Source organism: Sesamum indicum, linkage group LG4, assembly GCF_026168435.1.
Source record: "Sesamum indicum cultivar Baizhima isolate 11 linkage group LG4, ASM2616843v1, whole genome shotgun sequence".
In the NCBI taxonomy this organism is placed as follows: Eukaryota; Viridiplantae; Streptophyta; class Magnoliopsida; order Lamiales; family Pedaliaceae; genus Sesamum; species Sesamum indicum.
In genome coordinates this window covers 11950859-11974406 of record NC_142660.1, presented here as the reverse complement: position 1 = coordinate 11974406, position 23548 = coordinate 11950859, and the positions used below count along the sequence as shown (strand labels likewise).

Sequence of the window (23548 nt, the reverse complement as noted above, 5' to 3'; positions counted from 1 at the left end):
CTAAAAGTAAAGTAGAAGAAGTGAGCAATATTTAATCTTCAGAAACCAAAGGCAATTGAAAAGCCATTTGTTATGTTAACAAGCAGAATTTGGATGATATGAAACAAGCTTATGTAGTGTCTCCAAGACACACACAACCGTGCAGAAACAATACCCAGAAACACAAAGAAGTTGATTCCTAAACTGCCTTTCTTAGTTTAGTTACAAAGATTTGGTATGCACACCCCAGCATCTGGGTTCTGCTGTTCCTTCCAAATTCTTCCAGTGACTCTGAGCTTAAGCTCCTTTCTATCACCTCCAGAGAAGAAAAGCGCCATGTTTCGTTGGATAATGAGACCATCATGACTATCCCTGACCTTTCGGTGGCTATCTCTAATGCTTCGTGGGGTGCCTTCCCATATCAGCTTTCTGCCATTTGCTCCTACCTCTAAACTGTAGCTATAGTTGCGTGCTTCAATTTCATCGCCCATAAAACGAAGAAATGCCATGTAAACGGGGGCCATACCAAGCTGAAATGCTTCAAAGTGAAGGCAGAAGTACTGCCCAAAACAATGGAATACCTAATGAAATGAGAAGCAGAAACAGATTACTTATCCATTTACTATACAGAGAGTTCTCAACGAGCACCAGTAATATTTGTTTACACCTTTTGCGTACATATACCATTATCGTTTGATAATATAACAAATTAGGTGTAGTTAGATACTATATACTTCAACTGAAACTTCGGTGTTCCCAAACTAAGAACGCCAGTGGAAAACAAGGATGAGCAGCAAAGAGTACGATGTAAAGAAAAAGTAAGAAAGGCATGTTATTGAATTCTTATAGAGCATATAACAGAAATCTGAACTCACGGTTAACATCCATGTTGCGTTTTCTACTTCACGAGGATTTGACTTCACATAGCGGTGGTTGAAGGTACAGCCAGTGTGCATGTCCACCTTGTGATCATCTCTCAAGTGGGCAACCAGATAAGGAATGTCCCCCGTCACCACACACTCCGATCCAGCATACGGACAATTGTAGGGTCTGAAATTGCAAAGTGCTTCGTGTTTAAGCTTGCTGTAATATGGAAATATTTCTGGGCAGCCCAAAGAGTAGTACTTGCAGGGCAGCTCCAGTGACTCGGCAACCTTCTCTAGTGCTAAGCATCTGATATCGCCAAGCTCCTGTCTGCAAGTTGGACATCGATTATGAACTCTCGTTTTGCATGTAGAACACAGAGTATGCCCGTTGTGACACTGTAGAAAGAATAAAGCAAAATGAATGATTTGTTCTCTTACATAAGTCACAAGAAGTAAATATTAGCTTCTTCTGGCCAGACATCCGACACATTCTAATTTCCTTGCTAGGTAAACAGCACAGAAATAAACTAGGACAACAAGCACAGATTTTGTGTGGTGGGGATTGATAAACAACAAAAGGTTTCTTCATTAGAATATTAGGATCACGAGAGACTGTAGCACTTCTTTCTGACATTAGCGGCAGAAGCTCTTGAGAAGCCCCATTTCATGAAAAAAGATTGCTTACAACAGATTTTCAACTCACCTTGGCTTCAAATTACTATCGAAAGCACCCCCTTAAGCATCTAAAATTCTTAATCTCCTTTGTTCTTTTCTCTGATTAATTGTTCAAACTAAATCCTCACCCTTATATATGTCTTTTTACAAAACCTCCAAATTTTTCGATTACTCCGTAAAGGACACTAATCCAAGAACCATGACACGAACTTACTTTCTAATTCGAGTCCACTGTTAACAAGAAATTCGAGTACCCTGTCAAAGTAATGTCTTTGATGAGAGTCCAGTGATACTTTTATCCATCAGAAGATTATCTTAAACTACATTGGATGACTATACCCTACATTCAACTCCACTCAAGTTCTCTTCAGGACAAGGGGCATCAAAATCAAACCAAAAGACTGAGGCATTCAGCACCACAATTGTCGAACAGAAAAGTAAAAGAGGCCTAGAAACTGAAAAAGCTAAAGGAAATGAGATAAAGAAAGAGCAGACCTGATGGATTGGCGGGTACATGGAATTAGTGCAAACAGGGCACTCCAGCAACTCATGGACGCTTGTGGGAGCAAGTCCAGAGGATATTATATTAAGAGGCTTTGAAGAATACTGATTGGGATGAGAATGATGACTGTTATGTGGATGTGAAGTTACTGAAGACTGGATCTCTTCATCTTCAATTCCATCTGATGAAGAAACACACTCCACACTTTCCATTTCAATTGTTGCCATTTTGGGGGGAAGAGATTCCCACTTCCAAGAATCTCGATTTCTCCGACACAGAACCCAAAGATCCAATCTTTTCCCCCAAGAAAAATGTGAAATTCTCACTTGTACAGCTCTCCAATCTTAGGTAGAAAACTTTTTGCAATAATCTCAACAACCCACTCCAAGAAACTTAATCATTTGCAGAAACGTCGTATACCCACTTCCGAAGTCTTGATCTTTGGCAGAAACCCGAGATGCACTTCCAAAATCCCAATCTTTCTTCGGTTCAAGTTGCCATTGATCTTCTGCTCTCTCTCATCCTTCTTCCCCCTCACCTTCAGCTTCTTCATTCCATGGAGGCAGAATTAAGAGAAGAAGAAAAGAGAAGAGTTTGGCAAAAACAAGCGCCGACGAAAGTGCGAGAGCCCGATTCACAAAGAACCGAAAAGGATCAAAAGCGGGTTCTTGTCCTTCTCTCTCTTTCAGGTTTATGAGAGGAGAGAGAAAACGAGGATCGCCGTTGGTTTTAAAATAATTCAACTTAGGAAGTTAATCCCACGGCTACGGACAGGTTTCCGTCTCTCATCCTCTTTCATTTTTTCGTTAAAAGGAAGGTTCTGTTTTCACATAGCTTTACAGTAGTTGCTAATATGTAAGATTTGGGTTTTTGGCTATAGAATTGTGGGAAACATAACCCATAATTTTCATTACAAACATTGAGAAGTAATTGGCAAACTTTCCATAAAATCATGCATATATAGGCATTGTTCTTCCACAAGTTGACAACACTACATTCCACAAATGCTTCTTGTGACTGCAAATGATGTGTTCAAACCACCAGAAGACAATGACAATAAAAGTTAAAAATAAAGTTTGGAAAAGCATCCTTTTCATGTAATTTTCTGACAACCAACACCACATGCTTTTTCTAATTGCTTACAAATTCATGTACTAATATCAAAAAATTGAAAATTAGAACCAAATTGTCTAACAGTAGCTGTCTTTTCATTTTCTACTTTATTTTTTTTTTTCACTTAATTTTCTCTGAGAACAATGCTAGCTATCAACGGAACAACCCTTAAGATCAACAACCAAAGCTGTAGTTCTTTTTCCGTCCAAAATAAGGATGAATGTATATTTTTTTGAAAATTAGTGAAAAAACTCCCTAAAAATTGACCATTTTATTTTAAAAAATTCAATTATGAGCAAATTTTCGTCAAAAAGTGATCATAAAGAGTAATTTAGAATAAAATCTAACAAGATCGGGTACGTTAACGTTATAAATGAAAGTGAGGCACTAAAATGATTTTAAGTATAAATTTAAAGGACTAGTTATTATATTTATCCATAATTAATTCAAGTGTAAGCAAACAAGATTCTAACCAAACCACCTTGCTTTGCAAGAGTCGGACACGCTTAACTAAAAGCCCAAACCTAAAAGCTAATCCCATGTTATTCCACCCACAAAACGATTAAAATAACACCTCAAACTTTGATAATTTTGAACACCCAAGTGCACTTAATTATGTACTAAAAAAGCGCAACTTTTCTTTTACCCAAACCACATTTGACTCATTTCAACCAATTATACTTATCATGCAACCGATTTTTCTAAATTATACATCAATTATATAACAAACATATTACACTAATATATTTATCATATAATTAATTCAATTTTTGCAATTTAATTCGTATTAAAATTTCCAAATGAAGGCGTCAGTATAACTGCAAGTCTACGGACTTCCAGCAGCCCAGCCTGGCCGGTCAGGTTGACCGCATTTGCCAGAATATCACCACAAGGGCTTTGATATTATTATCCTCCAACCGAGTCTTATCAGCCGTTGGATGTGTAAACGATGATATAGTAAAATTGGATGTCCAATTGTGCTTATGATGATGTCGTAAAGCGCTATATTGATACAGTGCAAGTCGCACCACTCTTCCCTGTTTGTGGGGTGGCGGTTCTTCACAGACAATCAGATGTCCGACATCCATTTACAGTAGGAGCAGCATAAAGGTACAACAAACCAGTAACAAGTTCAGCTTTCTAAATCTGCTAAATAATATTCTTTCTTATTTATGCTGTACATATAGGAAACATCAAAGTTTACAACGCGGCAATGGAAGGAAGATCGTGTTCTACCTCAGCTTCTGCTTCAGACCCTTCTGAAGATGTCTGTAATGCGAAAAACAAAATGTGAACATAAAAATACACACATGTAATGGAAAAACTTATGTTGGAATCTTGCAGCGTTGGCCGTACCTCGGGATCTTTCAGTTTATGTTGTGAAAAGTAGCGGTCTAATGCCCCCTTGCCGTAAAGAATTTTAGCCCTAGATCCACGCCCCCCGGACCCAACAGATTCCTTGTCTACTATGACTGCATCTATTATATCGTCTCCTGTTCTAACATCAGGAATCTGCATGATAAAACAATCGATATTTCATTGCAGCATCAAGGGAAAAGATTAATGAGCCCGAGAACAGAACAAGAGAGGAATGACAAACCTCATACATAGCATCCATCAAAATGTTCTCTAACATTGACCGCAAACCACGAGCTCCCGTGTTCTTAGTTATTGCTTTCTTTGCAATCAATCTCAATGCGTCTTCCGTGAAATGCAATTTCACCTATGAAACAAAAACATATATTGAATAGTGAAAACCAAAAGACGACCCTCTACCGTTTCACTTCTTTCTGTAGCAATGGGGATTGTACAATATGATTATGTTCACTGGAACTTTAATGGGAGAGGGAAAGTAAACTTACTCCGTTCATCTGGAACATTTTTTTGTACTGCTTTCCTAATGCATTTTTAGGCTCTGTCAGAACCTGGAAAACAGATTGAGTAGCTCTTAAAACTTCAAGTACTTGTGCAGATAATACGATACAAGACAGTTTATTGTCATAATCAGACAACAATCAAATAAGCATGAAAAATTCGTGGTCCGAGTCGATATACAAGAATCAGTCACTAGATCAACCAATCCATGTTATTGCCAGCTCAACAGCTAATGATGTCATAATCTCCACTCTCTTCAAGAGCAGCAGGAGACAGTAAGAAATACAGACTTGATTCTGTGAAAGCAAGACAATTAAAGAAATGTGTGGTTTCTGAAAATAAAATTCTCACCTGAACGAGCTGCTCCTCTGAAAGTGCTGATAAGTTAACAAGGACGGGAAATCGGCCGACGAACTCAGGTATTAGACCGTATGCAATTAGATCGCTACTTTCAACCTGCAAAACCCAATAAGTCATCGCATAGTGCATATTCGCATATAGAATATTCAGGCATTTTCCATGTTGAGTGTAACTGATTTCATCCTATCACCACACACATGCATAATGAAGAACAATGAGCCGCTATTAAGCTTACAGTTTCCAGTAAGGATGACGTTACAGCAGCACTTGTAACACCACCCGTTCTCATGTTTGCTCGAATAGGTGCACCAAACCCAATAGAAGAATCATGACGTCTGAAATGCATTTCTCGAAATTTGAGTTACAGAGATAGGAACCAACTGTAATTGGCATTTTAATTGCTAAAGTCATATGACCTCTCTGAGATTGTTTTTTCCAAGTCGATAAAAGCACCACCACATATAAAGAGAATATCTTTCGTGTCAATCTGCAGAGAGAGAGAATTATGTTGTCATGAGACTTCCATTTCACAAAACAACCATAGAGTTATGCAACGTTAAGCAGGCCATGAAATTTAATATCTGAAACAATCTTGAAACAAGAACACAAAAATTCATCTGTGAAGCACCATAAAATACGAAGTCATAATTACACTGGGTGATGAGAAAATTATAAAATGTGCTGTATGACGAGCTCACTAGTCAGGAAAAAGATGCGGTGCGCTCAAAATAATTCTCCTGTCGGTGCTCAAAATTGCAAGTACGATAAGTGAAGAAAGAACCACAAAATATGCTTCACATTCAAGCGCAATACCCAGGAACGGGATATATATGGTTTCCTCTTATGACTCTAGAGCTCATAAGGGAACATCCTCTACCCTCTCTAGCAAACCACACCAATTCAGAAAAGCAATTAAGTCAATTGGGTAGTGTAATAAAATCAGCTCCTCTTCTGGGTTCACGGTTTGATTGAGCACTGGTGTATTGGGAACCAAGAAAACAGTTGCACAGTGATGAATCTGCTTAAACCAGCAGGCCCATTATGTTTATCAAACAAATTGTATGGTCAACTGCCATCCTCAAAAGAAGAACCTATCTTGATCTCACCATAAAGCACCAAATTACAACAGACTAGGCCACTTACTTTACTAGGTAACTGTAGTAGTTATTACCTGGATATTGTCGCCTCTAGGATGCTTCCGAGCGCCCTTCTCTGGGACATTGACCACCTGAAGGGAAAATTCAATGAACAGAAGCTAGCTTCAAATCAATCAGGTCAAGTTCAATATCTATCTCAGGGATTCTTGACACAGATTCAAGATCCTACAATCCATTCGTAGGATATGAAGAGAAGGGGCAGAGGAAAGAGCATTACATAGTAGAATTCAGAGTAATGAAACATAATGTCAGCATATATATGCATCCTGACAAGGATTTAGTACGAAAGATTATGCAGCGTAAGTAAAATTGTAGAAAACCAAAGCCTAATATATCTTGAATTTGATAGCCCTTTTGTCAATGATAACTACAATTTAGCATCAGACTTTGTTCTCCCAAGAACTTAGTGTGTGATGTATGACGTGTATCTATAGAGCATTAAAAGCAACAAGGAAAGAAGTGTAGATTGGTTTCAGCCCATAGACCATAGAGCAGCTTTCAGATAAGCATAGTTGTGGACGCAGAGATGAATCAGACCTTCAAATGATACAATCAGATCCATCCACCACCAAATATAGTCTGAATATCAACACTTGATTCTTGGGAGAGGTTTAAATTAGGCATGTTGTTCAGAGCTCCTTATGTAATAGCAAGAGAACAGACAGATGCACATTATCTCATCAAAGAGACAAAGTACTTACAGTCCCCTCGAGCATTTTTAGTAGTGCTTGCTGGACACCTTCCCCAGACACATCTCGACTAATGTTGAGGCTCTCTGCCTACAGATTTAACAAAGAATAAGATGGGGCATTAGAAAGCTATACAAGATTTCAACACAGGTGATGTTGATATTGATAAATTAGTTGACTCATTGGCAGCTTAATTGGCACCTTTTTTGTGATCTTGTCAACTTCGTCAATATAAATAATGCCTTGCTGAGCAGCTGCCACATTATAGTCCGCAACCTGAAGCGAAATGGAAAAGATGAACTAAACTACAAAAAATTTAAGTATTGTTGCCAAAACATCTTAGCACCAAATCCAAAGTATAAGAGTCTCATGCACACAAAAGTTACAAATTTTAACCAACAATTCAAATGCTAAATCTGAGAAATCTCCCCAGTTCAGGATCAAAAGAATAATTTACTAACATATATCTGAATTCTTTCATTTACATGTTAACCCAAACAAATTTGTGGACAAAGAGCATATCAACATTTTAATTTCATGACCTAAAGATTTGCCGATAATCAACGATGATCCAGCAGGCTATCTTAAAATAACCGTACCGTGTAAAATGATCCTTTTTAGCTCAACAATCCATTTGTGTACAAGTATGTAAATTCAGATACCAATTCTAAAATTGTGAAGACAGATCACCATTTTCGTTCCCAGTTACCGACATAGTACAGTACAAATGTCACAGTCAATAACGCTTACGATAGAGCAAAATCCCACAGCAACAAACATAAAAATCCAAAATAGGATGAAGTAACTTTAAGAAACAGATAAAGTATAAGGAAAACCAGATGCAGGACCCAGCATTCACAGAAGTGCCCAGATTATATTGTATATTAAGGATCTCAACAATATCAGGAATTATCCTGAAAAAAGCTCTGAACAACAGGTCATTCCAACTACATAAGAGAACTTTGTAGAACTCACCATAAGCAGCTTGTATAAAATGGACTCCACATCTTCTCCAACATATCCTGCCTGCAAATTAGATATACTTATCACAGGAAAGATACTATATACTAAAATATTGAATTTGAGTAAGAAAACCTTGTAAGCTTTGTTGAAGTTATCAATTTGCCGAGTCTAATACTTATAATGGGAAAACCTTGTTTTCACAAAATTGAAACTAGTAACCGTTATCCGCTTGGCAAAAACATTACAATTGTCCACAATCTGGGAAGTTAAGTTCCAGATTAAAGCAAACGAATTTCAGAGGACTGTCATCCTATATCGCAAAGAAAGATAGAACAACTTGCCTGAGTAAGCGTAGTTGCATCAGCTATTACAAAGGGAACATTTACCAACCGTGCCAAAGTTTTGGCGAGTAGTGTCTTCCCTGTCCTTAAAATGAGATGAAAAGAACACAGTGAAACAGTAGAATTGGAGGAGAAAAGAGACTTGCTCAAAATCAATACAGAAAGGACGGCTGCTAACTCATTATTCTTGCACTTATAAAAGTTCATTTTCACAAAAAAAAAAAAGAATAAATTCTCAAGAAAATCACATGACATCTTAAAGATGGACGGATCTTAAAATAGATAATAAATAAGACTGTTGTAATGACCATAAGTCAAATGATTTCACGTGTCTACCATATTCTCACATATGTTACAGTGCTATACCAACCTAGCATTGTTATGAAACTAAATAAAGCCTCAGAATCCAATTCCTTATAAAAGCAAAGTTCTATTGCATTTTCTCTCATATTTCACAAAAATGCACATAGATTATGACTCCTCTGAGCAACCCATGACGCAGATAAAACTTAACACAGAAACCTGCCATTCAGTAAATTACCTGAACCTGTCGGCCCCATTAGAAGAATGTTACTTTTCTCAAGTTCCACATTCTCATATTCTTTGCCCTCAGTTTTGTCACCATTTGTACTCCCTGCAGGCCTAACTTTCACGTATAGCAATAACATCAGATAGTCTTATGTCAACAATGAATAGTTAACAAAGTGACTACAAATAGTCCAAAATTTACAAATATACTCTGATCCAAAAGCCTGAAAATTAGCTACGGTTTCTGGAAAAGGAGATATGTACTAGATTGAGCTAGATGCACTACTAAAATCTATTACACTATAACTGCAAAATGATTGTAAATCAAGCCGAGATGGAGGTCAGCAAGTAATCACCTTTGCGAAGAATCACTATATATCCTCTTGTAATGGTTATAAACAGCTACAGAGAGAACCTGCAACAGTTTCAAGTGACAAATAATGAACCCCAACGCAATGCATAACATCAAAATAAAGCTTTAATCCCTCAGGCCCAATCAAACAATCATCAAATCCAGCGAGATAAACCTTTTTAGCTCTCTCCTGGCCGATCACAAACTTGTCAAGTCCTCTGCATATTTCCTTCGGGGTCGGGAAATTTGGACCGAGATTGGACCCGCCCCAGCAACCATCTTTCTGACCGGGTCCAAATCCTCCACCTGAGCCCGCATTTGAACCGTCGCCATCAGTCACCTGAATAAACTTAACCCCCGGCCTCACCACAATTCCATCCCCGCCAGCCCCAGGTGGCTGCCATACCTCTGGTGGGTCTCCCTGAGAACTAAAATTCTCAATTTTCCTCTTATTTCTAGAGAATTTGGGATAATTTTTGCCATTATCTATATACTCTCCGCGCAGAGAGAGGGGCTTGAATGGGGTAAAGTTGAATGGGGAACTGGAGAGGAAACTCGAATTATTTTGATAACTATTGTCAAATCCAGAGCTCCACTGGAAGTGGTTGACCCTACCGGCGTGCATATGGTTCTGAATGAAGTACCTAAATTGTGACACAGCAACTGAAGCTGTTTCCCTCGATGATTTTGACCTCAAAGCAGCTGCCATGGCAGAATCTTGAGGTATAACGAGAAAAGATAAATGAGAACTCGCAAAGAAAGGAATTTTTTGGTTTAGAATGAAAATTGAAACATTGGTTTGGACGAAAAGGTCAAGTGGGTTCTGATCGATTCTTCGAATTATGGAGAACAAGACAAGAACTTCGTGAAGAAAGGATTTTTTGAGGCCTAGAGTGAAAATTGGGACATGGGTCTTGGAGAAAGGACGAAAAACTTATGTGGGTTCACCTCAGATTCTTTGATTTGGGAATTTTTGCCACTTAAATTAGTGGGAAATCGAAGCAAAATACAGTGAAGATTGGATTTTTAGGGTTCCGGATGAAAATTCGTGTACGACTCTGGCAGAAGAGGAATTTAATTTTACCTGGAGATTAATTGAATTGTTGATATTACGAGAGTTTTCCGCGATTGACATTTCACATTTAAGGTGAACTGAGATTATATTCTTTTTTTTTTTTTTTCTCAATTCTCAGATTTGAGGACCATACCATTGTAGTTCCTCTAAAAAATATCTGTTTCCGACAGTTTTGTAAAAAGGAAAAGATTTGAAGAAAAGGAAATTAAATAAAGAAATTCTGGATTTTTTTTTTTGCATATAGCACACACCACTCTGACTGCGACGTCGTATTATGTTGTTGGTAGTGGATACTATTTTCCACGAGTGCCAAAGACAAATGCAGCAACAAAAATATCAACTGTAATAGAGAGAACATTCTCCAGAGCTTGGAAAGAAAAGTTTCCCACGTCAAAAACAAGAAGCTAATACTTGCATTATACATAATCCACTTTACAAAATGCTACAGAAAACCTATTTGTTCATCTTGCACTTTGTATTGCAGCACTCATTCCCAAACATTAGGACCATCTATCCCTCGTATGTGCTCATAGGACAAGAATGAATCCTCTGCCCAGCGGGTACCCAAAGAATGTCGAGAGAGAAATTCAGCCTATTGGTTGCTCTCAAGTAGTATAATGTTCTATAGATATACGTTTCAGCTGGAGCTCTCGACTGCAACAGCTTGCTTGATGTTGCCACTCTCTCTGTGTTTGCCAAAAAGAAGTGAAGAGTCAGCAACTAACAACAGAACAAAGGTCAAAAAAAAGGAAATGTACAATGAAAAATCTGCTCAACAGAATAGATCTTTGTTCTTCGAGAAGCATTTTATGGTCATTTCATATCGTTTATGTGGAAGCAAATTTTTTGCATATTAAGATATCCAGGGAACAGGAAATATATGCTAACAATTATAAGGAATCTCACTCAAATTTGGACATCAGATTTCTGGCTTCATCAATAGCAGCACTTGCAGCATATACAGCCAACTTCTTCACCTGTATATAGATCAAGACTCAGTCAACTCAAAAGAGCATTTATCATGAATAACCACTAAATAGATTACAATTAAGTACTTATATTGACCCAGAAGTTGCGGGATTACAACACAGTGACTGACAAATACTTGCCTATCATTATCAATAAACCCAACATAAATTCTGCTCCACAGTGGATTGTCAAATTTACCTCACACAAGCATGTATAGTCATCCAGCATTAGAAACATGCATTGTGATTTAAGCACTAACATGTGAGCTCTTTCAGTCCTCTGCATAACTTCTAGATGGAATTATTCATTAGGAAAGACAGCAAAAAGCACTCAACACATATTACATGTTTATGACCATTATAAGCAGGTCTTCTTGAAAGGTAGAGATTTCTCTCATTTCATTTCAGTAGCACATCCTAGAACTTCAGCCAAATTGATGTTTATTCAGAATCATATTTACACAAAAAGTTCATATTCTTGTATCAGATTCAGGAGGTATCTAGTCAGAAAGTGTGGAAGCATGGTTCCTGATATATCTAAGCAATAATTTTCTCATCAACTGCATGTAATGGTTGCATGAGATCGCTGGTAGCAATATGGCAGGAGAAATTAATTTTGACAGAGATTCAGCACAAAAACAACGCACAACAAATATGGAAACACCAAATTGCTATTTTTAATAAGGAATTACAAAAGTCAATCACTATCTTGCAACGCAGGAATCATATTGATAAAGTTATAGGAAGAAAGAAATTTGGGGGCAAGTACCTCCAATATATCTTGCTTAGATCTATGAGACTGAGGAAGCAACCGAAATTCCTGTGTCAATCGGATGCATTCTTGAACATTATCAGGGGATACAAAGTCCACAGCAACTTTTGTGCAGGACTGACAAAGAACAGGATAGCAGCATATTCAGAAGATTTTATAAACACAGTGGAACAAACTTGAAGTAGAATATGCAAAAAGGAAAAAAGATGAATAGAAGCTAATCAATGACCACAGACCAAAAAATTGCAAAAATACAAATGCAAGCAAAATTCTATGATCCAGTTTCAGTTGTAATTATGAGATTTCACCTGTGTATTTCTCACTTGATGGGGGCAACCAGCAGGAATGAACACGGCCTCACCAAGATGTTGTGCAAATGTCCAAGGTTCAACATCTAATTGGGAGACAGTAAGATTTGTGTTAATTGCTGCATGTAATATCAGTTCAGACATGAGAAAGGCAATAAATCTTACCGAACTCCTCCTTCAGTTTTCTTTTGTGTTTCTCGTCCAAATAAAAAGTCTGGTCATGGATAGGATGTACTACCTAAAGCAAAAGTAAATGCCAAGTCAAAGTTAGGTCTTCCTAATGACAAGAGCATAGGCAGCTCAAGTACTCACAGAGTCCACAAGAGAATTGTTATAATGGCGAAATTCTTTTTGATGCTTTTGCAAGTATTCAGTTATTTTGGGCACATCCTGCCGACGAAAGATGTCCCACACAGCAGCACCATGTGCAATGTCTTCGGAACTTTTGCCATTTTGAAGATGATCTTTGGGCATGGCAAGATTTCTTCTCGTTTGAGCTGAGATACTGTTATCCAGGCTCATCGTATCAGCAACAGTATCCAGCTGAGAAGCCTTGGCACATCCGCCGTTGATGTGTGAATTTGGGTTTAAGCAATTGGACAGATTAAATTGAGCAGCATCAATGTAGTTGAATGCATGAGGATGACAGTCAAAAGTACTGTCGAGACTTTCAGCTCCCATGTCACAAGTTCTTCCTGGTTCTTGTTCATTATATCCACTGTCTCTCAAATCCAGAAACCCCGAGGAACAGGAAGCCCTAAAACTAGCATTTGCAGGCAACATGTTGAACTCCTTAGGCATTTGCTCATCAAGGTCATACATCCGATTTGCCACTGTCATAAGTCCAGTAGATTCGGCATTGGCATTACTGGGGGATATGCCTTCATGGGGATGCTCTAATTCGGACTGCAACTTATGTGACGCCTCCTTTTTTGGGTCGAACGTGATCTGAGGTAAAGACCTCCTCGTATGCTCTTGATCCATTTCTTTTTCCTCCATTTGATGTTCTGATGGCCAAGAGTTGCCATAGTCAGCACTACTTCCATAACTGTAATCCTCCAAGGTTTCATTCTGAAGCCAGTCAGTTGATTTTGTTTCAAGTGCACTCTGCACTGCATGCATTCCTTCAGAAAACTTGCTTGTATCTTCAACGTCAGATCCCCTCCTCAACTTCTCATTTTTTTTGCTTCGCCATGAGGCAGTCCTCACCTCAGTTGCATGTGTCAATATGTTCACCTGAATCAATCATCATATTGGAACATGTACTACACCTTTCTGGAATATCCATAAAAGGGATATCTAGCAAATAAAGATAAACACAACGCAGAAACTTCTTTCCATTTACATAATAATGCTGTCATAGTTTTTGATAACCTATTACAAAGAGCAACCCAGAGCAGGTTTAAACAAAATTGCAAACAACACTCTAAATTGACAAAACCTTGACACCTAAATCCGGCATAGGAAGTAACTAGAGAATAAAACAACAAAAAGAGCATGTTAGGTAACTGAGGCATGAGGAGATATTAACACCAATAAAATATGGAAGAATAGCAGAGATTTAGGAAAACAGAAGCTAGGGCTTTCAGATAAAACTGGTAAAGTCAATTTTGGCTAGAATCCACCAGGTTAACTCTTACTTCCTGAAAGCATATTCCAATAAGCAGAAAATCAGGTGACTCATGACCTACGTAGAAGTCCACAATACAAAGTCTGCTACATTTTGGTGAATATTCATATACTTATGAAAGCAAAGTAGTGTAATTACACAAGTACATGAAAATCTTCTGATCCAACAAAATGCAATACTCAAGTTTTATTCCTAATTGCCTTTCAGAACTGTCGAAGCAGATAAAGAAACTATATCAATGCAACTGCATACAGAACCCTTACTAAAGAACGTGTAGGCACAGAACGCAGTGATGCGAATGAACAACTTTGGTTAAGCACTTGAGAATTAGTTAATGTGCTTACCTTATCTCTTTTGACCCACAATATGACTTTAGAGACGAACAATGAAGATAACATGATCCTTTATATAGTACATGTTCCATAACACTAGATGCGAGAAAACACACTATAATTTACTTACAAACCAACCATCGAAGAATTAAGAAATCATGGCCCAAGGATTCAAAAGAGCAACTAAGTAGCAATATACTGAATAGAACAGGGATTTATATGCAAGCATACCGCATCAGAAATGTCACAGTGCAGTTTGGCAACAGAATCACCTTTTCCGAGTTCTTGTGGATATCCATAGGCAATATAAGCTTTAGGTCCCAAGTCTGGCTTTAAGGCACCATCGGGAAGCTTTGTAGCAAGATTCAAGAGGCCAGATCTAGGATGTGTATAATCACTGAAGGGAAGCATAGCCATGAACTCAGAACCATGCCTTGGTAAACATTCTTCAAAAGAATCAGTTGGTGGCCAATCCTTTAATTTCAACATTCGAGGCCACCCATTTCGATACCTGCGCCCTTCTAAGTAGCCTCTGAAGAACTGGCGAATGTTGACTTCAACCTGTAATGTAGAGAACATAAAGGATTGCCAGATTTCTGTTAATCACATAAAGGAACTCAAAAAATTACACATCCTGTCTAACTTCCTGAGTTCATGCTTTCCTGCAGACCATAAGATTTCCTAGAAAGTAAATTTACTCTTTCCAAAGTAACAACACTCAATCAGCCAAGCCTCTGGTTTCTAGTTTCAAACTCTAAAGACTATATCCAATTTGTTATTTGATGATTATGCTTTCCTAAAAACATCCATAAAAAAACATTTGAACAAACAGATGTGGAAACATATGTACTTGGTGAAAAAGCAAAAGGTACATGATAAACAAAGCTAGGATGCAGGTAATGAAATCAATTAAATAAGCCATAACATACCTCACACCAATCTAAGCAATCAATAGCCTTCACACAGGAAGTGTCTTGTTTCAATTTTTTGTTTGCATTCCTGAAAGCCCTCAACATAACCATTGGCTCCCAGCTAAGACCAGAAGCCCTCGCAAGTGCATTTCTAACAATGACAGGTTCACCTCTTCTCCAGTGCATTTGAAAATGTTCAAACTCAGCATCTCCGAGATCCATAGCATTAGGACAATACAAAAAGTTATCTTGACTGCAGTCCCTGCATGCTGCTTGTCTTACTTCGGAAAAGTCACTACCATCTTGGGCAGAAGAGGTAGCAAAACACAATGGACATTTTTTGGATAAGTCTATATCTGGTAACTGGTAATTGGAAGTAAAATCCTCTGCCTGCCTAATTAAATTCTGCACCAAATTAGCACTGAAAATGCGTCTCAGTAATAAATTCTCAGTCCCACAACCACCATGCTCTTTAGGAGGGCATGGTACACTCCCGTCATTCTTAGCTTCCCATTTGGGTAAGTCAAAATACATGTTGTCTAGAAGCCCATTTATCGAAGTAACCACAGGGTTCTTATCATTTGAAGAATTTCTATCCTCTAAATTTGTTACAGCAGACCTGGGAATAGGTTTTGTCTCAATACCTCCTGGTTGAAGACCTTTTCTGAGTTCATAACAACAATTGAGACAGATATCATAAGAACAGGCAGGGTTGGGGCAGCTTCTATGAAAATTGACGATGGATGTCTTGCAGTTATCACTGTTGAATGAGCAAAGCATCATCATGTTCTTAATATATTGCGTTGACAGGATTTACAATTAAAATGGAGAAATAGAATTCAAAAGTTCTAGAAATATTCTGTAACACATTAAGCCTAGTTTAAACAAAACCCTACCCAATAAGGTCTCACAATCAAAAAAGTTAAATCCGAATAGAGAAATAACAGTTGCTTCGAGGACGAATTTGAGGCAAGACACACACATATAGGCAAAAAATGCAACGTTAAGATAAGAGTTTTCAGTAAGCTTTAATACAGTAATGCAAAAAATATGATGAGATGATCAAAACTATCTCCACCCTCAGCAATGAACAAAGTAAAATATGTAACTCACAGAACTTTTTGGAATAACCACTGCTTCCAAGTAATTCTTAGGTCAGGAATTCAAGACTCCCTCATTTAAGGCCTTTCAAAAATTTTAAGTAAAAAATGTTTTAGAGCTGTAAAACTTTGATATGATATACTTCAGCACAACAGCTTCAAAGTGTCATTCCACAATTACAAATGAAAATAAACACTCGAATTTTAGCAAAATAAAGTTTGTTACTTCTGGACACCATTAGGAGCATTATTTCGAATAAATGTATTTAAGAGATCAAAATTATCAGTTAATGGGGACAAAATAAGTTCATATGTACTATATTTTTGTTATTCATTTGAGAGTTCCGTGATAGAGTTTTATTTGCTGGAAGAACGTACCAATATACCCGATCATCTTCTTCAAGGACTGCCATTTCCACATCTTCTTCATTCATTTGAACACCTGAATAACAGAAGAGCAAAGATTCATAAATAATTATGAAATGTAAAAGCAGCAGAAAGACGAAATCCACCTGAGTTTCAGTACCACGTATGTAGGATTCAACATCAAGCTCAGTCCTCTCCTCTTGTTGTATATGCCTAAGGAGAGGCAGAATGTTGAATAGCAAATACAGAGATCTTTGCAGTCTAATGTTCTCATCAGATTCTTTTGGGCAGCCCTAAGAGAAACCAGACTGTGTCAAGATTTGTAAGTGGCTCCAATGATATCAAAAGATTACAAGAACTACACACACACACAAAAGAAAGAAAGAAAGGAAAAACTGGGGCCAAAAACCTTTATGAGGACATCTGCTTGAAGGCAAGCTCTGCAATTGCAATTTCCACAGCAAAACGGGCACAATTTCTCAACTTCTTCTTTCATGCTCTGAGGATACCTATGTTTTCGCAAGGTTTCTAATCTCAGTAAGATTTACATAATCAGTATATCCAAACAAACAGGTCATGTTGGTGCTTATCTGGAAAATGAGTATTTCTATCAGCCAATAAGGAAGTCAAAGTAGAGATCTATATACCACTTTGCAATGCACTCGTAGCAGTAGCGCTTTCTTTTGCAATTTGAGCAGATGACAACACCAACTTTATCACTCTTCAAGCATTGGTGGCACATCAACCTGCTTTGCTCCTTTCGTACAGTGGCATCCTGCACAAATGTTACCAAAAAAATAATGTTTTAACCTAAATCCGAAACAATGATAATAAATTAACCCAGAACCTAAATGAGAATACTCAGTAGACCTGTACGGGAAAGCTACATTTAGGAATTCTAATTAAAATTGACTTTCTCTATCCAAATCTAGAAACTATACTGTTTGCGCACTCTACTGTTTTATCAGTCATTTGATATCTGGGTTGTATGGCTAAAGTTAGCCATAACATCTCTGTTATTAACTTTTAACATGAATTTATGCGCCATGAGAACAGGCTCCAATGAGTCCTCAGCCTGACCAGAAGGCCAGACTTCATAAGTTTCCACATTGCGTAGGCCTAGGAAAAAAAGTTAATATTTGTAATGCATTAGCACAATAACCCAAATTTGGGTCACTGATTGTTAGATTCAGGAAAGGAACTCTAGACTCCACAGACGATTTAAGTTGACTTATTCAGACCGGACCGACAACGATTTATTCCATTTTCCTCATTAAACCTCGACTGTTCCTACTTCAAATTATGTCCCATGCAACTGACCATTTATAGTTCACAAAAGAAATATCTCACTACAGAATAAGAATAGTCAGCTTCTTATCCAAAAAGCCATGAAGTAGATTGTCTTTTAAAGATAGTGAGCCATACACACGTCAGGTCTTAAATATTATTTTCTTAAGTTGGTCTAAGGAATATGAAAATAGTTGGCAACCGCCACCCAATCTAGAACAGCTGAATGTTTGTTACTGCATGCGCATTGGCCATTGTACCTCATTTCTGTTACAGAATGTTTAAGTGTCATAATAACTGAACACAAGTATAGCATGTGGAGAAAAAATATTTACCAACATTGCTGAGACCATTGACTTGTTGTTTTTCACATCACAATTTGGTATTTTCTCTCCCATGCATGCAGAATCATAGCTTTCGTTGATGTCCGTCCTTGATATTGTTCTAGGTCTTTTTCTACCCTTGTTAAATTTAGCTGACACATTTCCAGAATCCTTTGCTGAGACAAGAACTTCCTCTTTGGAGAACATGGAGAAGTCACCAGAACTACTTGATTGTTGCTTTTTCTTAAACTTCTTCAATCTGCCATCCTTCCACTTTATGCTGCCACCACTAACATCAACACCTTCCTCGTCGGCTGCATGTGTTTTCATGTTCTTTGAACCCTTCGGCCGGCCCCGGCCCCTCCTAACCTCCTTGGCAAGTCCAACCCAATTCCCAATTCCCAGAGCAATAACAGATGGGATTGTGCTATGTGTCTCAACTGCAATGGTTTTCTTCTCGTTGTTGTTAGAACCTTTTGGCCTATCATCACTATCTTTCAGCTTTTTACTTCCGTCTAGCTCACCAACAACTGCAAAAGCATCATCTATAACTTGCATAGTATCCCCAGATAAGGTGTGTTTCTCTCTACCATGATCCTTGCCTTCAGCAATTTCCTCTCCACCTTTATCGTTACTCTTTCCTCCATCGGTAATAGATGCAAAGCCAACACCTGCATTCTGGTCAATTTTAGCTGCCTGCATCATTTTACTTCCACTTTTTGAACCCTTGGGCCTTCCTCGACCACCCCTCTGATTCACAGCCCCATTTCCACCACTATTCTTTGCAGCAATAGCATCTACCATCCCATGATTATTTTCAGTCCCAATTGCAATTTCCTTTTTGTACTTCAAACCCTTTGGCCTTCCAACCCGGTAAACCATTCGTACAGGAGCGGCACTTTTTACAATTTCACCACAAGGTACATGACCTTTTATGGCATAACTCTTTTCTATATCATTTCCTCTTTTCTTTTTGTTCTTCGAACCCTTTGGCCTTCCAATCCGGCGAACCATTGACACAGGAGCATCACTGATGCAAGTATCGCCACGAGAAACATCACCTTCTATACCATCATTCTTTTCAGTCTCACTTGCTGTTTTCTTGTTATTCTTGGAACCCTTTGGCCTCCCTATCCGGTGAACCATGTGCACAGGACCAGCACTTTTGCCATCATTACCAGAAGAAGCATCACCTTCTACACCATTACTCTTTTCGGTCTTATTTACCGTTTTCTTCTTATTCTTGGATCCCTTGGGCCTTCCCTTCCGGCGAACCATTTCCACAGAACCAACCCTTTTCCCAACAATCCCACAACAAACATCACCTTCTATGTCATCAATCTCGTTCACTATTTTGTTCTCATTCTTCAAATCTTTTGGCCCACCGACCCAGTGAACTATATGCAATGGAACAGCAATTATGCCAGCGGTACCAGTAACATTACCTTCTATATCATCATCCCTTTTAGTCTCATTCACTGTTTTCTCGTTATTCTTGGAGCCCTTTGGCCTACCGATCCTGCGAACCATCTGCATAGTGGCTGCATTCATGCCAGCATTAGCACAAGAAACATTACCTTCTATACCAATACCATTTTCAGTCTCATTGACTGTTTTCTTCTTATTCTTGAAACCCCTTGGCCTTCCGATCCGGCAAACCATATGCACAGCAGCACCATTTATGCAAGCATTACCAGAAGAAACATTGGCTTCTATACCATCACTTTTTCCAGTTTCATTGACTGTTTTCTTCTTATTCTTGGAACCCTTCGGCCTACCAATCCGGCGAATCATCTGCACAGGAGAACTATTGCCAGCAGTACCATGAGAAATATCACCTTCTATAAAACGACTTTTTTGAGTCTCATTTACTCTGCCATTTACAGCCGCATCTCCGAATTCATTACCACCTTCATAAGTGTGTACCGCCAGTCCCTGATTACCATTGGTCATAAAAATTTCTTTGTCACTCTTTGACAACTCTGGCTGCCCACAACCATCATTCCTCTTGATAATTACATCCCCTCCATTTCCTAAACCACTAAAATCCTCAGAAATTCTCCCACCCACACTTCTAACAACATCATCATTCAAATCCACACCATGATAACCTAGAAAATTATTACCATTGCCCACAGACTGCAGAACCCCAGCTGTACCAACTCCTTCACTAGTTCCAACTACCTTCCCTCCGTCCTCATTTTTCCTCTCAACAACATCCAACCCAGCTCCACCCTCCACCTGCATTGCCTCAACTTCATACTGGACACCAGTTTTTTTCCTTTTCTTGGAGCCCTTTGGCCTCCCCCTCTTACCACTCTTCTTTCTACTATCCTTTCCTTCAGCGACCTTCTTTTTCTCCTTATTCTTCGAACCTTTTGGTCGCCCTCTCTTCTTCACACCCCCTTCTCCACTTCCACTCTCCCAGACAACCAACCCCATTTGACTTCCATTGCCATCAAAATCCCTCCCTTTTTCCTCCCCACCTAGCTTCCGCTTCCAACCTCCACCATTTTCTTCACTTGCCATTTCCTTCATCCTTTTCTTCTCTCCACTTCTTTGAACGGACAAATAGTGTTTTTCACACAGCGTTTTTCCACTCAAAGCCATCAGATTACATCTCCACATTCCTCCAGCACTAATTTTCTGGCATTTCAACCCCTCATCACCGCCACCTCCCGCCGTTACTTCCATAATTCTCGACTTCAACAAGAAGAAAAGCCCTAACGGAGAAAGAAACAAACCCTTCACTGGAAAACCCAGAATGAGTGATTAATTCAGCACATGACTCTACCCAAATAATCGGCGCAAAATTAAATGCACTCCACCAACAAATGACAAGAATGCGGTGGCTGCCATTTGGAGCATAATAGTATTGCGTAGACTCTAGCCGTAGATGATTATGTATATACCTTTCCGTTTGTGTCAGCACACAGGAAACCGAGTTTGCCTAGTTTCTTGAGCATCGTGTGCCAGCCGACTTTTCTCCTACAGTTGACCAGAAGCTGACTTGCGAAGAAAATGCGAGTCTCGATAGAATTGGAGGAGACCGGAGAGGACTGGGGATGAAACCGACTGGGATTCAGTTTTCGTTTGTACGAGGTCGGGTTCATGGAAACACTCGACACGATCTCATGAACCCGGTCCACAACATTGTCAAATATATCTTCCCAAATTATTTATATAATATCTCTCTCTCTCTCTCTCTCTTTTGTCGCCGTGTAGAGGAAATAATTGGAATTAAACAATCATTAATAAATAATATTCCTCATTAAGTTTGAATGAAAAAATTTAATTTGAATTTTTATATTATTTAAAAAGTAAATTAGAGTCACCTCCCCTGAAATTTAGTACAACTACAATTCCCCTCTCATTATTTGAAAAATTATAAATACCTCTTATTTTAACGTTCATTTAATAATTTAAACTCATTCCGTGAACCTTCATTAAGTTTCAATCTAATTTTTTTATATTGAATTGACCAATATATCTAATTAAATTACGAACATAATTTTACATCTTTTTCAAATAAAATAAAATAAAATATTTTTATTGGCATTATCAACTTTAGTGAGTTTTAGGAGGTGGAAAGACTAAAAAAGATGGCATGATCGACACAACATACATAGGTAACAAGATGAAATGATTTACATATCATCAGATTATATAGAGCGAAAAGTTGAATGAGGCTGTATTCATTACAACAAAAGAATCATCAGCCATCAAAGCAAATGCTTCGACTGTTCTGGTAATGAGTCACCTTAGTATTTTCCGACACAGTGTAACAAAGAAGACATAGTTATCATTCGAAGTAAGGATTGTTATTTGCCTAGTTATTATAGTAATGGGTCACCTTAGTATTTTTCGACGCAGTTTTGTGGTGTTCTAATCTACGTGCACCTTCACTATAATATGTTACAACACAGAGAAAATCTTAAAATTAATAAAACTAGATAAAATATTTTAAGAATGACTGTCATCATTCTGTGAATATGGTGAACAAAAGGTGATTCTACTGCTTTGAGCTTCGACAGAAACAACAATGGAGAAAAGGGGATTCTACTGTTTTTCTTCTCAATTTCTATCTACTTCTTGAAACAATATTAAATAATGGTAAAAATATAATTTTTTTAAATTCTAATACAATTTAGATAAAATAGCATGTAATGTTCATCAAAGGAAAAAAAAAGTAGACAATTTGGTGGGACCCACCTACTAATAATACTTTATGCTAGCTCATATTGTTGTAGAGGGTCGAGTAGAGGCTAATCATGGATCAAGTACCACAATAATAGGCGGACATTTTTGGTAATAAACACCTAATTAATGCCAATTAGCATGGATATCCAACTTATTGGAGTGTAGTAAACATGGCCTTCTTGTGTGGCAATTTTGTATGCTACAACTACAAATCATGGGACATTGAACGTTTGTTTGAGAGATGTTGGAAAACAAATGCCACAGAAGGAATACCTGTCGTGCTTTGTTTTTATGCAACCAAAAGCCAACCAACAGTGGTTCCATGGTCTAGTGGTCAGGACATTGGACTCTGAATCCAGTAACCCGAGTTCAAATCTCGGTGGAACCTATAATTTTCTTTTTTAACATTTTTGTCCTAATGGAACCTACAATAAAATTTCACACTTTTACTTCCACTTTTTTATACACTAATTTTCCATTCCAACCAAATAATAAAGTAAATTACATTGACATTCCTAATGTTATATTCAAATACCCAAATATATCCTATCTTTTAAAAAATTACAATTAATGAGATTGTAGTTGTAATTACAAGTACATATGCTATACAAATTTGTATAAAGTAAAATGTATTTGTCTATTTAAGTCTAATCTGGTATCAATGTAATTTACGCTTTTTGTTAAAGAGAATTTGAGCTTTTAAGACACATAATATTTTATCATAAGAAATTGATAAAATGATTACATCGACATAGTCTGAAATTTGAGTTAATTTACAAATACCTCGTACTCTTTGTAAAATTATAATTTTACACCTCTTAAAGGGATGTCTATATAATTTACCTAAAAAAATTTACTTATTTGTGGTATAATTAC

At 37.9% G+C, this 23548-nt stretch overlaps 3 protein-coding genes and 1 non-coding gene across 5 annotated transcripts; 1 reads left to right on the top strand and 3 right to left on the bottom strand.

Annotated features, from left to right (window-relative positions):
- Positions 1–12: 12 nt before the first annotated feature.
- Positions 13–2926, bottom strand: LOC105160356 (E3 ubiquitin-protein ligase SINAT3). Its single transcript, XM_011077687.3, has 3 exons — positions 2016–2926; positions 855–1241; positions 13–560 (listed from the first exon to the last, which is right to left on the bottom strand). The coding sequence occupies exons 1-3, from the start codon at positions 2247–2249 to the stop codon at positions 198–200; spliced, it is 984 nt and encodes a 327-aa protein (XP_011075989.1). The 5' UTR covers positions 2250–2926; the 3' UTR covers positions 13–197.
- A 1199-nt stretch (positions 2927–4125) lies between these two features.
- CLPX (CLP protease regulatory subunit X) lies at positions 4126–10527 on the bottom strand. The gene is made up of 15 exons (XM_088879885.1): positions 9576–10527; positions 9405–9463; positions 9062–9162; positions 8517–8600; positions 8192–8238; positions 7418–7492; positions 7229–7306; positions 6542–6598; positions 5787–5857; positions 5606–5705; positions 5362–5466; positions 4998–5060; positions 4736–4858; positions 4492–4647; positions 4126–4404 (listed from the first exon to the last, which is right to left on the bottom strand). Exons 1-15 carry the CDS (start codon positions 10107–10109, stop codon positions 4336–4338), a joined length of 1722 nt encoding a protein of 573 aa, XP_088736011.1. The 5' UTR covers positions 10110–10527; the 3' UTR covers positions 4126–4335.
- A 268-nt stretch (positions 10528–10795) lies between these two features.
- On the bottom strand, positions 10796–21625 carry LOC105160354 (uncharacterized). 2 transcript variants are annotated; one of them, XM_088879883.1, is made up of 13 exons: positions 18485–21625; positions 17510–17637; positions 17272–17371; positions 17023–17155; positions 16875–16938; positions 15415–16156; positions 14717–15046; positions 12836–13759; positions 12689–12761; positions 12524–12609; positions 12213–12332; positions 11382–11452; positions 10796–11161 (listed from the first exon to the last, which is right to left on the bottom strand). In XM_088879883.1, exons 1-13 carry the CDS (start codon positions 21164–21166, stop codon positions 11113–11115), a joined length of 5502 nt encoding a protein of 1833 aa, XP_088736009.1. In that variant the 5' UTR covers positions 21167–21625; the 3' UTR covers positions 10796–11112. The 2 variants fall into 2 exon arrangements, with proteins under 2 accessions (XP_088736009.1, XP_088736010.1); XM_088879884.1 differs by lacking the exon at positions 10796–11161 and having other exon boundaries at positions 11378–11452.
- A 1363-nt stretch (positions 21626–22988) lies between these two features.
- Positions 22989–23060, top strand: TRNAQ-CUG (transfer RNA glutamine (anticodon CUG)). Its single transcript has one exon. It is a non-coding gene; the product is annotated as a tRNA-Gln (tRNA).
- The last annotated feature ends 488 nt before the right edge of the window (positions 23061–23548 follow it).